Source organism: Pituophis catenifer, unplaced genomic scaffold (genome assembly GCF_029215685.1).
Source record: "Pituophis catenifer annectens isolate HBS135680 unplaced genomic scaffold, rPitCat1.0.hap2 SCAF_1, whole genome shotgun sequence".
Classification (NCBI taxonomy): Eukaryota; Metazoa; Chordata; class Lepidosauria; order Squamata; family Colubridae; genus Pituophis; species Pituophis catenifer.
Genome location: NW_027256881.1, coordinates 7980939 through 7995134, shown reverse-complemented (window position 1 = coordinate 7995134; position 14196 = coordinate 7980939). Strand labels below are relative to the sequence as shown.

The 14196-nt window shown below is 44.7% G+C and overlaps 1 protein-coding gene across 1 annotated transcript; it reads right to left on the bottom strand.

The window, feature by feature from the left end:
* Positions 1 to 7502: 7502 nt before the first annotated feature.
* Positions 7503 to 13119, bottom strand: TMEM97 (transmembrane protein 97). Its single transcript, XM_070945437.1, has 3 exons — positions 12967 to 13119; positions 11088 to 11232; positions 7503 to 7789 (listed from the first exon to the last, which is right to left on the bottom strand). Exons 1-3 carry the CDS (start codon positions 13078 to 13080, stop codon positions 7539 to 7541), a joined length of 510 nt encoding a protein of 169 aa, XP_070801538.1. The 5' UTR covers positions 13081 to 13119; the 3' UTR covers positions 7503 to 7538.
* Between the last annotated feature and the right edge of the window lie 1077 nt (positions 13120 to 14196).

The window sequence follows — 14196 nt, the reverse complement described above, 5'->3', positions numbered from 1 at the left end:
GGCACCTGAATCCAACTTTAATCCCACTCCATGGGGGTGAGGTCCAAAAAGTCAAAATGGCATGTAATCGAAGCCCTGCTTTTTCTGCATGCACATCTGGGTGGAAGGCTGGTTCAGAATCAGGAGACCTGATCACATCTCAGAGGCCGGGACAGGATTACATAACCCTTCAGGTCAATCTTCACTCCTGGTGTTGCCTGGATCCATTTTTCAGAAACGATTGTCCTTTCCTTTTTCATGGAGCTGAGAGGGAAGGATTGTGTTGTGGTCCACCGACGACCTATGGAGCTGGCAGCAGAGTCGGATAGTGAGGAGGCTGGGGAGGAACATGGGCCAGTTCTGGAGTCTGGGAAAGACTCGGATGAGAACTCTGCGTTGGAGGCAGAGAATGGGCCAGGGCCATCTGGGAGTTATGTGCTGACTCCGGAGCCTCCAGAGTCTGACATCAGCGAGGCAGAGGAACAGGGGGAGCCTGTTCTCAGAGTGTGCTTGCCAGAAGGCAAGAACAGTTAAGACAAATTGGATGACTCGGGAGTAAGGCTTGGAGATGATTGGCCCCTCCCATAAGACATAAAGGTGGAGCAAAGGGACATGAGCCTTTGCAGGAAGCAACTTTGTTCGTTCTGGTCGGTTTAAACTCTGAAGCTCCGTTTTGACTTTGTGCTCCGTTTGGCCTTGCAAAGGTAATTGGCAATTAGGTCTTTGGCAGCGTTTCAAGGGAGGTAAAGGTGGGTGCTTATCAGTCTTATCCAGGGTGGATTTGATTTAAATCGAGTAGATTTAAATCACGATTTAAATCATGATTTAAATCACTAGTAAAAAGGCTTGATTTAAATCAACTCAATTTAAATCATAATTTTTAAAGAGCAACTGTCATCTCTGCTACTCCTTTGACCCACTGTTGACTCACCGATAGTCCCAGTGTTGCAGAATATACAGCCTCATGCTACATAACTAAGCTCCATTTCATGCTGAATAAACTAAATTATTTATGTATCTTAAATAGAAAACTATCTTACGATAGATTTTTACCCCAAAAGTTTTTTATTAAAATAAATTCGATAAAAATCAGAAAAATCCGATAAAAATCAAAAAAATCTGATTTAAATTAAAAAAAAATCTGTTTTTTTTTTTTTAATCATTGATTTTTATCCACCCTGGTCTTATCCCTAAAGACACTGGCAGACTTCTGTCGGATTATTCACAAACTGCTTGGGACTCATTACGGGCTGTGAATGAACATAATTCACAGCCGCTGAAATAAAAAGAAGGTTTTGGGGACTAAGCGTGTGATTGTTACTGTCTCAGGAAGCCTTAGAACACAGAAGAGCCAGTTGGTTTCATGTCTAAAGGCAGGACTAACTCTTATCTCCTAGAGCAGGGGTGTTAAAACTCGTGGTCTTGCAGCCCGGATGCGTCACGCGCTGGCCAGGCCCACTCCCGGTTTAGCAAAGGGGAAAAAGTCGCGATACGTCACGTGATGACAACGTGATGCTGCGAGTTTGACACCCCGATCCCAGAGAATTTCTTTAATCACTGTATCAGATTGATTCAAATATTGCATTGAAGCAGAGGTGGGTTTCAGCAGGTTCTGACCAGTTCTGGAGAGCCGGTAGCGGAAATTCTGAGTAGTTCGGAGAACCGGTAGTAAAAATTCTGACTGGCCCTGCCCCCATCTATTCTCTGCCTCCCAAGTCCCAGCTGATCGGGAGGAAGTGGGGATTTTGTATTAACCTTCCCCTGGATTGGGGAGTGAATGGAGATTTTACAGTATCCTTCCCCTGCCACGCCCACCAAGCCACACCACGCCCACCAAGCCACACCCACAGAACCAGTAGTAAAAAAAATTGAAACCCACCACTGGAGCATTGAAGGGATTTTTACATCCTTTTTTTCTCGGGCCATATTATACAGCTTTGACCTAGTTACCATTTGAAATTAGGGGGGGAGTTTATACTATATTACACTCAGAGCAACCCTATAGCCGACCTCCACTAATCTTCAAAAGCAAAAGGTGTGTAGATCTTGATTGGTAATTGGATGGGGAACCATCAGGAGACCTCTGAGCGGGAGAGTAGCGTAGGAGAAACATTTTAGTAAAAGTAACAGTTGGAAGGGATCTTGGTGGTCTTCTAATCCAACTCCCTGCTTAGGCAGAAGACCTTATGTCAGTGTTTCTCAACCTTGGAAGCTTGAAGATGGGTGGACTTCAATTCCGGCTGGGGGATTCTGGGAGTTGAAGTCCACCCATCTTCAAGCTACCAAGGTTGAGAAACACTGCCCTATTGTCAGCACTTCAACCTGCATTTACTCTAGTGCTGACATAAGAAGGAGAAGAGGGGGCAGCTGGCAAGAGGACGCTTGACTTCTCACCTACTTATTTTCCCTGAAGATAATATCCCCTAGGAGATGAGATGGGAGGGGGGACATTCCTGGGAGCTTAAGTAGTAGATATGGGGAGAGTGATTTGGAAGAGGCCCAATGAGACGCAGCGAATTGGGGAACGGAAAGGGAAGGTTTGGGGTCAGGAAGTCAGAGTTGGCTACGCCACGATCGGGGACAGGTTGTCGTGCTTAATAAAATGAAAGATTTATTCAAAGACTGTTTGGAAATGCAATTTATTTTATTTGAGACGACATCGAAACCTGACACCTATGTCATTCTGGACAAATAACAGTCCAATTTCTTAAAAGCCTCCAGTGGTAGAGCACCCATAACATCTGAAGGTAATAACCCATTCCACTGATTGATTGTTCTCACTGACAATTGCTGTCTGTCTTAATTCTAGGTTGGATCTCCCTTGGATAAGTTTCCACCCCTTACTTCTTATCCTGCCCTCAGGCGCAGGGATTCAGATCAATAGAGGTGTTATCTTATAAAAGCATTCCAGCTTGTCTCATCTGGTCGTCTTTTATCAATGCTTATTTTAATGGGTTTGTAACATGTTTTAATTCCTGATTTTATTGAACAGCACCCAGAGTCACTTGGGGTGAGATGGGCAGTCATATACATTTGTTTAATAAGTAAAAAAAAAAAAAAAAAAAAAAAAAAACTACAGGAGGTAGTCATGGGGACCTCACAAGTGGATTAAACTTGTGGGAAATTTTTTTCTCTTCCTATTGGTTTAAACGAGCAATCCCCAGATTTAGAGTCCAGATGGCCGGAGAGTCATCCTGATGTGCTCATTCGTGTGTGTGTGTGTGTGCGTGTAATATAAGGGTGCCCAGCGAGACCGTTAGCGAAAACGTCTCTGGAGATTCTCAGTCATCCAAGTCATGGTTGTCCCAAAGGTGCTTTTTTCAAGATGCAACTGGACTTTCTGTTTTTTCTTTGAAGAGGTTTCGCTTCTCATCCAAGAAGCTTCTTCAGCTCCGACTGAATGGTGGGGAATGGAAGGATTTTAGTCAGAGCTGAAGAAGCTTCTTGGATGAGAAGCGAAACCTCTTCAGAGAAAAACCAGAAAGTCCAGCTGTCCTTCCCACCCCCCAAGGGATCTGCTTGAAGAACTGGGCAGGACCAGAGGACAGGAGGCCATACCCCCTTCGAGAAGAGCTGCAAAGTAAGGAGAAAAGCAAGCCTTTCATTCCCAGCACCCGCCAGTCTGACGGTCCATGCAAGAGGCGATGGCCGCGGTTCGTGTCCTCGAGTGAACCTTCATCTTCTACTTCCTCGCTCACATCCTGCTGATTTTATTGTTTGATATGCATTCATTGTGGCCTGGAGTTTACCCTTCCGCCCAGTGGTGAAATCCAATTTTTTTTACTACTGGTTATGTGGGCGTGGCTTGGTGGGCGTGGCACAGGAAGGATACTGCAAAATCTCCATTCCCACCCCACTCCAGGGGAAAGATACTCCAAAATCCCCATTCCCACCCCACTCACACCAGCCAGAGGTGGTATCTGCTGATTCTCCAAACTACTCAAAATTTCCGCTACCATTTCTCCAGAACCTGCTGGATTTCACCCTGCTCCTGCCGTAAAAAGAAAGGAACCGCCGAGATCTTGTAACTATTCCAACACTTCAATCTTGACAACTTTAAGACTTGTGGACTTCAACTCCCACAATTCCACAGCCAGCAAAGCTGGCTGAGGAATTCTAGAAGTTGAAGTCCACAAGTCTTAAAGTTGCCAAGATTGGAGACCCCTGACTTAAAACATCGGGGATCTGCCTCGTGAAGGAATTTGCGACCGAGTTGGCGTATCTGGAGTGGAAAACTTGTGCCCCAGTCCTGCCTGGCCGTTTGGAGATTGAAAAACCTGGGATTCACTGAGGAATGGAGGGAAGCTGCGTGATATCATCTAGCTCCTATTTAGCTTGTCTGGATGACCAAGGGTCTTTTAGGAAGATGGGGGGCTACTTTTAAGACCACACTTTCCCACCCTCTGGGATTAGTAAAGAAATTGGACTATACACTAAAGGTTTTGCAAGTACAGATGGCATATGCCCCCTGAGAAACTGGCAAAAATGTTTAAAGATAAATCAGCTAAATGTTGGAAATGCCACCAGTTACCAGGCTCATATTATCACATGTGGTGGACCTGCCCTGAAGCAAAGCACTATTGGAATACAATTAAGTTATGGTTGGAGGAAATGATACAACAATGTATGGATTTAAAACCAGAGCTATTCCTATTGGGTATCTTACCAGAGAAAATTAGTAAAGACAATATATATTTGATTATACATGTAATAACAGCGGCAAGGATTGTTTATGCACAAAATTGGAAAGCAGAGAAAATACCATCGGAGGGAGAAGTAATTAAATTTTTTTAGACTGTGCAGAAATGAACAGATTAATTATGATGAAAAAAGAAAGAGAAGATTCAGAATATTTTAAGATATGGAATCAATTTTACTATTGGTTAGAAAAGAGATATAAATAAGATTTAAAAGAGATTGGGGAAAAAATGTTGTAACAAGAATAATATATTAGTGGAAAATTTTTGTAATGGACTTGATGAGAATGAAGATAGAAGAGATAAGAGAAGAAGTTTTTGGAGATAACACCGAAATGTCACATTTATTTATTTGTTTATTGGTTCAATTTATATGCTGCCCTTTTCCAGAGACTCAGGGCGCCTTACAATGCGTTAAGCAATAGCCTTCATACTTTTGTATATACCTGCTTAGTAGGGCTTTCGCAACCCCCCCAAGCGGTGTTCTTTTTTTTAATACAAAGTCAGCTTATTGCCCCCACAAACTGGGTCCTCATTTTACCTACCTCGAAAGGATGGAAGGCTGAGTCAACCTTGAGCCTGGTGAGATTTGAACTTGCAGTAATTGCTGGCAACTGGTGTTACTTAACAGTACTTTAGTCTGCTGCGCCACCAAGGCTCTTTTTTTTTATTAAAATATGGAACGCTTCACGAATTTGCATGTATGAGATGGGTGGCCATCTAAATTTGACCAATCAATAATTCGATGTGACCTAAGATAAAATCTATATTTCACCTATTCCTGGAGTCTTATACGCTGACCCCTCTCATCCCTGGACCCTGCTTTTAAAAAGGGCCTTTGCCATTTCTTCTCTGATCAATGTTATAAGAAGCTGGACTGGATCCTAACATGACCTAGTGACAAGACACATAGATTGATTGATTTAGATAGACAAAAATAACAGATATAGAGAGATAGTAGTTTTTTAAAAAATCGATAGAGGGCCAGGTCTGTCCTTCACCTCCCTGCCCACCCCCCCACCCTCCATGGATAGAAGATTAAAGAAGGACTCCGGTGTCCCAAAGGTGCTTTTTTTCAGGAGGCAACTGGACTTTCTTGTTTTTTCTTTTGAAGACGTTTCTCTTCTCATCCAAGAAGCTTCTTCAGTTCTGACTGAACGGTGGAGTCAGAGCTGAAGAAGCTGCTTCTTCAGAGGGTGAGGCTTCTGTGGGGAAAGCCTGAGGGAGAGAAGGGAATAAGAAAGGAGAGGCTTCTGTGGGCAGGAAAAAAGAGCCCAGCAAGCAGTTCAAAAGAGAGAGGGAGGGTAGGAAAGAAGGGCTGACCAGCCACCATCTCATCATGTGACCTGCCTGCTGGGCAAAGACTGACCACCACGTGACCCAAGCAAGTAGAGGGGCCTGACAGAGATGGGTTCTACTTACCTTTACTACCAGTTTGCAGCGGGACCATGTGTGCGCGCTTGCTTTGCTCGCGCACGTTCTTCTGCGCATACGCAGAAGCGTTTTGGTGACATCGGGGTCGGTGGGCGGAGCCTCCTGCCGGTTTTATTACCGGTTCTATAGAACCGGTGCGAACCGAGGGCAACCCACCACTGGTGCCTGAGGGAGGGACCAGTGTGGACCGGCAGCCCTACCAAGAGGGCCAGGAGAACCCGGATTCCAGATGCACAAGGAAGGAGAAGCACCAGCAATTTTGCATCTGGGTTTTTTCCCCCCTGCAATTTAACAAAAGCTTTTTACGATGTTGGGGTAACTCATCTGGTCTCAAGTATCCCCGCACCTCAGATTTGTGAAACGACCCCTTTTACGAGGAAAGCACGTTGCTTTTATGGCATAACACTGTTTCAGGTGGTTTTCTAAGATCCCACCGGAGAATATTTTCCATCTGACAGGCACACTGAGGCCTAGTCCCTACAGGTAGTCCTCGACTTACAACAGTTTCTTTTAGTGACCGTTGGAAGTTACAACGGCACTGAAAAAACCCGACTTACGACCATTTTTCACACTTATGACTTTCGCAGCATCCCCACGGTCACGTGATTTACATTCGGATGCTTGACAACTGGTTCGTATTTATGACGGTTATGGTGTCCTGGGGTCGTGTGATCATCTTTTGTGACCTTCTGGCAAGCAAAGTCCATGAGGGAATCAGATTCGTGTAATCATGCCACTAATTTAACAACTTGCGGTTTCATTTAAAAAATGTGGCAAGAAAATGGGGTAAAGCTCACTTAATATCCTTACTTAGCAACGTAAATTCTGGGCTCTGTTGTGGTCATAAATCAAGGACTACCTGTGCAGGGGCGGGTTTCAAAACCTGTCGCTACCGGTTCGCTCGTGGGTGTGCGCGCACTCATGCATACGCGTGATGCTTCTGAGCATGTGCAGAAGCATCCGGGCAGGTGGGCGGAGCCTGCTGCTACTAATGGTTTACCCAAACCAGGGCGAACTGGTAGCAACCCACCACTGTACCTGTGCTTTGCTCCAGTGGTGGGTTTCAAAATTTTTTACTACTGGTTCTGTAGGTGTGGCTTGGTGGGCATGGCATGGCTTGGTCAGCGTGGCAAGGGAAGGATACTGTAAAATCTCCATTCCCTCCCCACTCCAGGGGAAGGATACTGCAAAATCCCCATTTCCTCCCGATTAGCTGGGACTTGGGAGGCAGAGAATAGATGGGGGCGGGGCCAGTCAGACTTTTTACTACCAGTTCTCCGAACTACTCAAAATTTCCGCTACTAGTTCGCCAGAACCTGTCAGAACCTGCTGAAACCCACCTCTGGTTTGCTCCCTTAGGAACACAGACACACTTTTCCTCGATTTCATTGGCACATCTTCCTCCCCAAAGGAGAAAGGCCGAAGGTTTTATTTCTTCTTCTTTTTTTCAACTGGCTTATAAGCAGAGCTGAACAGTACAAAAAGCAACATCACAAGGGGAATTGCTAAGTAAGGAGCGTAGAAAGCAGCCAGGGTCAGGCGTTCCTGCAAAGTCTGTGGACTCAGGACTTTCGCGTTGGAGAAATCAGCAAACAGGACTTGGGCCAAGCAAGGAACCACCGTTGTAGTTACGTGCGTTGTGTAGATAATCACAGGAATCCGGATCCACTTGCAGCTCCCTGCATTGAAAAACCAGTTTTTTTTTTTAATAATTGCAGCCGTAGGTCAAAATTCAAGTGTTCATTTTCTAATTTGCATACTTACTGTATTTTTCGGAGTATAAGACGTACCTTTCCCCCCCCTAAAAGGGGGTGAAAATTTAGGTGCGTCTTATACACCGAATGTAGTCCCTCCCACCCACTGGCCCCCACCCTTTGGCCTCTGCCTCGCAGCAGTTACCTCCTTGCAAGCAAACAGCAAGGAGCTCCTTTCAGCTTCAGCACAACCTAATTAGCACAAGTTGATTGTCCTTTGGATCAGCATCCTGACTCTCAGCTGATTTGCTCTCAGCTGTTTTGCACAGGGCTCTGCTGCTTGCTGCAAAGAGGTAAATAGCTGGGAGCGGATTTTTTTTTCTTGTGCTAATCAAGCCAGTGGTGGGATTCTACCGGTTGGGTAGAACAGGTTGTTAAGTAGTTAAGTAGTTAAGCAGTTTGGAGAACTGGTTGTTAAAAGAAATCTCCCTTTTGTTTTTTTTCCCCACTTTACAGGATTAATCCTGTAAGGAATTACAACATTCGGTGTTGTTTCCTAACCTAATCTTTATTGCCCTGCTTACAGAAACTGCCTCTCCGGCAGTATGTCTAGATTTACTGTCGCTTCCGGAGGTTCTCAGAAGATTTTTTTGGCTTGACTTTCTTAAAAGGGAAGGGTTGTTTTAAGCTTTTTACATCACTGTTGGGAGGAAATACTCCCCTGTTGGAGTTCTTCCAGCCAGGATGCAATGATCAGCACTTTGAAGAAATAATTGAATAATGAAGCAGAAGTTTTTAATGACAAGGAATCAAGATGAGTGACATTCAGCAAGGCTTCTTGGCTAGCTAGAAAGATTGACATTCAAACGTGAGTTTACATACCCTTTCTGACTTTTGGTTTTGGTGAAGTTTAATTCTGTGCTTGATGATCTTTAATCCTGTGTTTAGTGATGAGATAATTTTCCCTATTCAGCTTTGTTTGGAAGGAAAAATTTTAATCTCTGTTCCTGAAAAGAAGTAGCTTTGGAAATCTGACTAGTTCTGTGTCTATTTGTTCTGGTAGTCGGTGTAACAAGCAACAGATACTCTGTTTGCTCCTTTGCTTCATTCTGGAGAGTTTAAATGACCTCTCTGCTAAAGGGTTTCACTTTATGAGCAAGAATTGGCTGCTGATAGTATCATTGCATTTTAACTATTTTAATACCTCAAGGTGCTCTGGCACCTTCCCTGATTTGCAACTCCAGTTTGCAGGTATTTCTAATCTAATGATTGGTATTTAGGGCAGCTTTTTGCAAGCAAAGAAGCTTTTTGTATTTTTGTACAGGTAATCCTTGATTTACAACAGTTACAATGGTACTGGAAAAAATGACTTAGGGCCGTTTTTCACACTTATGACCATTACAGCAAACTATCATTAGGGCAAAGAAGCGATGCCACATGACCACTTGGTCACGGCCACCCGGTCATATGAAGCACCACAGTTGTGAAATGAATAACACGGTTGTTAAGAATGCTGCGATGGGCATAAATGATGACCAGTCATAAGTGCGAGGACTGGTCAAAAGTAAGAGGACCTGTCAGAAATCACTTTTTTCAGCCCTCTGGGTAGTCCCTATACACATCACCATGCCCACCCAGTCAAATGACCACCAAGCCATGCCCACCCAAATAAGCCATGCCCACAGAACCAGATGTTTTAAAAATTGAATCCCACCACTGAATCAAGCTATGCTGTAAATGAAAACAAAGTAAAGCAGGCTGTTTGCTGTTTGCTGCACTGAGGCAAAACTGCTCAGAGGCAGAGGCAGAGGCAGAGGCAGAGGCAGAGGGAGATTTATTTTTCTTCTTTTCCTCACCAAAAAAGGTAGATGCGTCTTATACTCCCAAAAATACTGTATGTAAATATTGGTAGTCCTCAACTTATAACCACAACTGGGACGAGAAGTTCCCTTGCTAAAAAAGTGGTTGCAATGTTAACTGAGTCAGATCAATTTTATTAGCTTTTTTTGCCACTGTTAAGCAAATTACCACAGTTAAGAAAATTATAAGGGTTGTTAAGTGAATTCAAATTTCCCAATTGACTTTGCTCCTTGGACGCCAATTGGGAAGGTGAAAATAGCAATAGCACTTAGACTTATATACCGCTTCATAGTGCTTTTACAGCTCTCTAAGTGGTTTACAGAGTCAGCCTCTTGCCCCCAACAATCTGGGTCCTCATTTTACCCACCTCGGAAGGATGGAAGGCTGAGTCAACCTTGAGCCTGGTGAGATTCGAACTGCCAAACTGCAACTAGCAGTCAGCTGAAATAGCCTGCAGTGCTGCACTCATCAGTTATATTTTGCAATGCCATTGTAACCTTGAACAGTCACTAAACAAATGGTTGTAAGTCAAGGACCACTACAACCAACTTCTTTCACTATTTCAGAACAGGTAGATAAGCCTGTCCAGGCTGCCAACAGTTGGCCCATTTCAGCATGAGGGGCTTCGGAGTCCGATGGTTCTCACAAACACCTCTTGACCTTCAATCTCCATTAGGAAATACTTGCATTCTTCTCTCCAAGGACAATTTATCATGGTTCTGTGCCAGGGCTGGGATTGAAAAATTTTAGCAACCAATTCTCTGCCCGTTTGCTGGGTGGACCTGGCCTAGCCAGCTTCCTGCACCATGGTGTGTGTGGGAGGTGTTTTTTCCCTCCCGAGGCCAGAAATGGGCTATTTCCGGACTTCTGGTAAGCCCATTTTTCGCCCTCTCCAGGCTCCAGAGGCTTTCCTTGACCCTCTGGGAGGGCGAAAACGGCCTCCCCCGGGCTCCGGAGGCCCGCCAGAGGCCAGAAACAGGCCTGTTTCTGGTTTTCCGGTGGGCCCAATTTTTGCCTTCCCAGGGCCTCCACGCAGGCCCTTCACTTATCTGGCATCCAAAACGGGCCACGTGGGGACTCCTGGGAGGGGCAGGGCAGAGTGGGTGGGGTCCTTGCAACTTATCTGAAGATCCTAACTTAACTGATAAGCCAAATTGACTTAATTATTATTTATTGCTTCTATTCACATTTTTATATATATGTTTATTTTGACTGTTCACCGCCCTGAGTCCTTCGGGAGAAGGGTGGTATAAAAAATTAATTAATTAATTAATTAAATAAATAAATAAACTACCAGTTTGGCGAACCAGATTAAAATTAACATCCGGTCGGCCTGAACCGATCCGAACCAGCTCAATCCCACCCCTGTTCTGTGCCCACCCAATGTCATGCTCCCCTGGTTCTCACAAACCGGCATGCTTACCTTTCCAGAAGGCATAGGCAGCAACGGGAAAGAAAAATAATTGTGGAAAAGCTTCAAAGTACAGGAAAGACTGGAACCAGGGTTCTGGGTTTGCCACCAATGAATCCTTGAATGTAGTTTTGTACCAGGTCAACATATCGGTCAGCTTTAGGAACAGAGAAGACGGTCGGTAAGTAAGGAAGAGGAGGAGGAGGAGGAGGGCACCTAAATCTTCCTTTTAATCTTCTATCTATGGTGGGGTGAGGCGACAAAATTCAATTGGCATCTGCAACTGTGTAATAGAAACCCTGCCCCATTTTAATGCTGGGTGGGAAACTGATGCAAAGCATGTAAGTTTGGCCAGTTTTGTTAGCAGGGGGCAGATTTTTCCTTCTTTCTCAAACTACGTCATAGGTTTTGATGACAACTTTTACAGGCCGTACAGAAGAAACTATTCATCACTCAGGCTGAACTGAGGAGTCCTTGGTGCTCTCTGAGCTTCAGTGCTTCCTTGCTTGCAGACATTTTATGACCAAATGAGGTAACAGCATCAGTGCGGGTGAGTGTGGCATTTGCTCCCTGTTTCTGTACAGTAGCTTGCCCTGCCAATGTTGGCTTTTCTCTTTTTTTTTGTAATTTTTATTTTATTTTATGCCCAAACAAACATACATCAATCATCCCTTCTGTGCAACGTTTTGGTGTTTTCTCTGTGACTTCTTTTTTTTTTTTTTGTTTCTTCTGTCTTCCTTTTCACCAAATCTATTACACCATTTCTCCAAAAGTACACTATTCTAATTATACCATTTTCTTACATAGCTATTAATTTACTTGTCTGTATTTCCTTTCTAACCAATGGTAAAATTGATCCCATATCTTAAAGTATTCTGAATCCCAATGTTGGCTTTTCTCCTTGGTAGTTCTTTGATTAGGGTATCAAGTCACTGGGTTGAGTGACGAGCAGGGGGCTCTCACACTAAAGGGCTTAAACAAGATAACGGGCTCCAAAGCAGTGGTGGGTTTAAAAAATTTTTATTACTGGTTCTGTGGGGGTGGCATGGTGGGTGTGGCATGGCTTAGTATGCGTGGCAGGGGAAGGATACTGTAAAATCTCCATTCCCGCCCCACTCCAGGGGAAGGTAAGGTAAGGATCAAATCCAGCTTCTTTTAACTTTGATTCAAGAAGGCGCAAAGTTCTTTCCTAAAAGGAGAGTCCAGGGATGAGAGGGTTTAGCACATCAGGTTCCAGGAATAGGCGACATGTAGATGTTATCTTTTTTCATAACAGAATTTATGATCTTTACGTGTTTATGGGTCAAATTTATATGCCAACAGCCCCCCACTCCCCCATCAAAATGACTCTGGGCGGTATGTAATAAAACCAAGATTTTAAACATTTTGCAAACCCCTGCAAACAATAAACATAGATAAAACACAGGGAAGAGGTTTACATGCATTTTGATCCAGTTTTTCAGGTCAGATCCAAAAACTGTTGTAAAATGGATGGAATGAAACCCAGCTTTTGCCCAACAGGTTTACTTGCAAATTCTGACCTTTGATACATAGAATCAACGCCTTTCCCAATCCCAGAGTGTCGAAAGCGCTGTCTACGAATAAACCTCCATCTTCCCCAAAGACCCTTGGTAATCCAGTCAAGCCACAGGGATCTATCCCAGGTGGGAAACGCGCTGGATCCTCCCATCCCCAGTCAGGCTCATCCAGAGCTAGAGGGTCCATGCAGCTTCCCCCCCTTCCCCAAACAATCCCGTTTCTTCTCAGCCTCTTCAGGCAGGAACGCGGAATCAAGTTTTCCGCACTGGATCCCAGAATCTTAGGCAAAGCGGATCCCCGGCGCTTGCAGGTTGGACCAGCCAGGAGAGCTCGGCGGTTCCTCTCTACTTACGGCGGAAGGGTAAAGTCCAGGCAGCAACGCCTGCAGGTCGAAGAGTAAAGTGATCGGGATATGAGTGAGGAAGTAGAAGACGAAGAGCCACTCGAGGACGCGCGCCACAGCCATCGCCTTTTCGGTGTCCGCCGAGCTGGCAAGCGCCGGGAACGAACGATCGCCTTTGCTCTGCTCCCATTGGCTCTCCCTGGAGGGGGCGCGGCCTCCTGCCCAGATGTCTACGCCCAACTTTCCCAAGTTGTCCTTTTGGCAGGCGAGGAAAGGTCTTCCGTGGACCCAGCAGGACAATTTCCCCACGATCCGCCGAATTGGGCTTTTGGAGAGCGGCCAAGATGAGACGGGGCGGAGGAGAAGCCTCGCAGTCGTTGCCAAGAAGCAGCCGGGAAAAGAGCGGAGCCTTCAGGGATGGATGGAAGGACCTCTAAGCAAGAGTGGCTGGGTCTGCTTGCCCCAGATTTAACCATGCCTTGCTTAATTAGTTAATTAATTAATTAGTTAATTAGTTAACTTAATTAATTAGTTCTAAGTTGGGCTTAGACATTTTAGAAGTCATTCATTTTCATTTTATCATTTATCATTTATTAGATTTGTATACCGCCCTACTCCCGAAGGACTCAGGGCGGTGAACAGGCACAGAATAAAACACATAAATTTCAAAAGTTAAAAAACATAATTAAAACCAAATTAAATAATTTCGCCTGAGTCAATTAAAATTCCCAATAATTTAAAAACAAATTAAAATTTCAGTTTAAAAAATTTAAAAGAAAGGGGAGAAAATTAGGCCAGGCCGGCCTGGTGGAATAAAAAGGTCTTAAGAGCACAGCGGAAAGTGCGCAGATCCGGGATCCTCCGTATCTCCCGGGGGGAGCTCGTTCCAGATAGTAGGTGCCCCCACAGAGAAGGCCCTCCCCCTGGGGGCCGCCAGTCGACATTGTTTGGCTGACGGCACCTGGAGGAGCCCCTCTCTATGAGAGCGTATTGGCCAGTGGGAGGCTGTTTGTGGTAGTAGGCGGTCCCGTAAATAACCAGGTCCTAAGTCATGTACGCCGAGTTCAGTCTGACCTAAGCATAGTACATAAAATTATCTGCCACAATATCCTTCCTGTCAATGACTACTTCAGCTTCATACACAAGCAAATAATAGATACAAACTCAAGGTAAACTGCTCCAAACTCGATTGCAGAAAATATGACTTCAGTAACAGAGTGGTCAATGCCTGGAATACAC

What these genes read in the sequence shown, in the direction of transcription:
- TMEM97 (XM_070945437.1), bottom strand. Translation starts at nt 13,080, where the DNA reads ATGGCTGTGGCGCGCGTCCTCGAGTGGCTCTTCGTCTTCTACTTCCTC. An exon ending in CTGGACTTTACCCTTCCGCC is followed by an intron (nt 11,233 to 12,966) that starts GTAAGTAGAGAG and finishes CTGTTCCTAAAG; the next exon opens with CTGACCGATATGTTGACCTG. An exon ending in TGCCTATGCCTTCTGGAAAG is followed by an intron (nt 7,790 to 11,087) that starts GTAAGCATGCCG and finishes TTTTCAATGCAG; the next exon opens with GGAGCTGCAAGTGGATCCGG.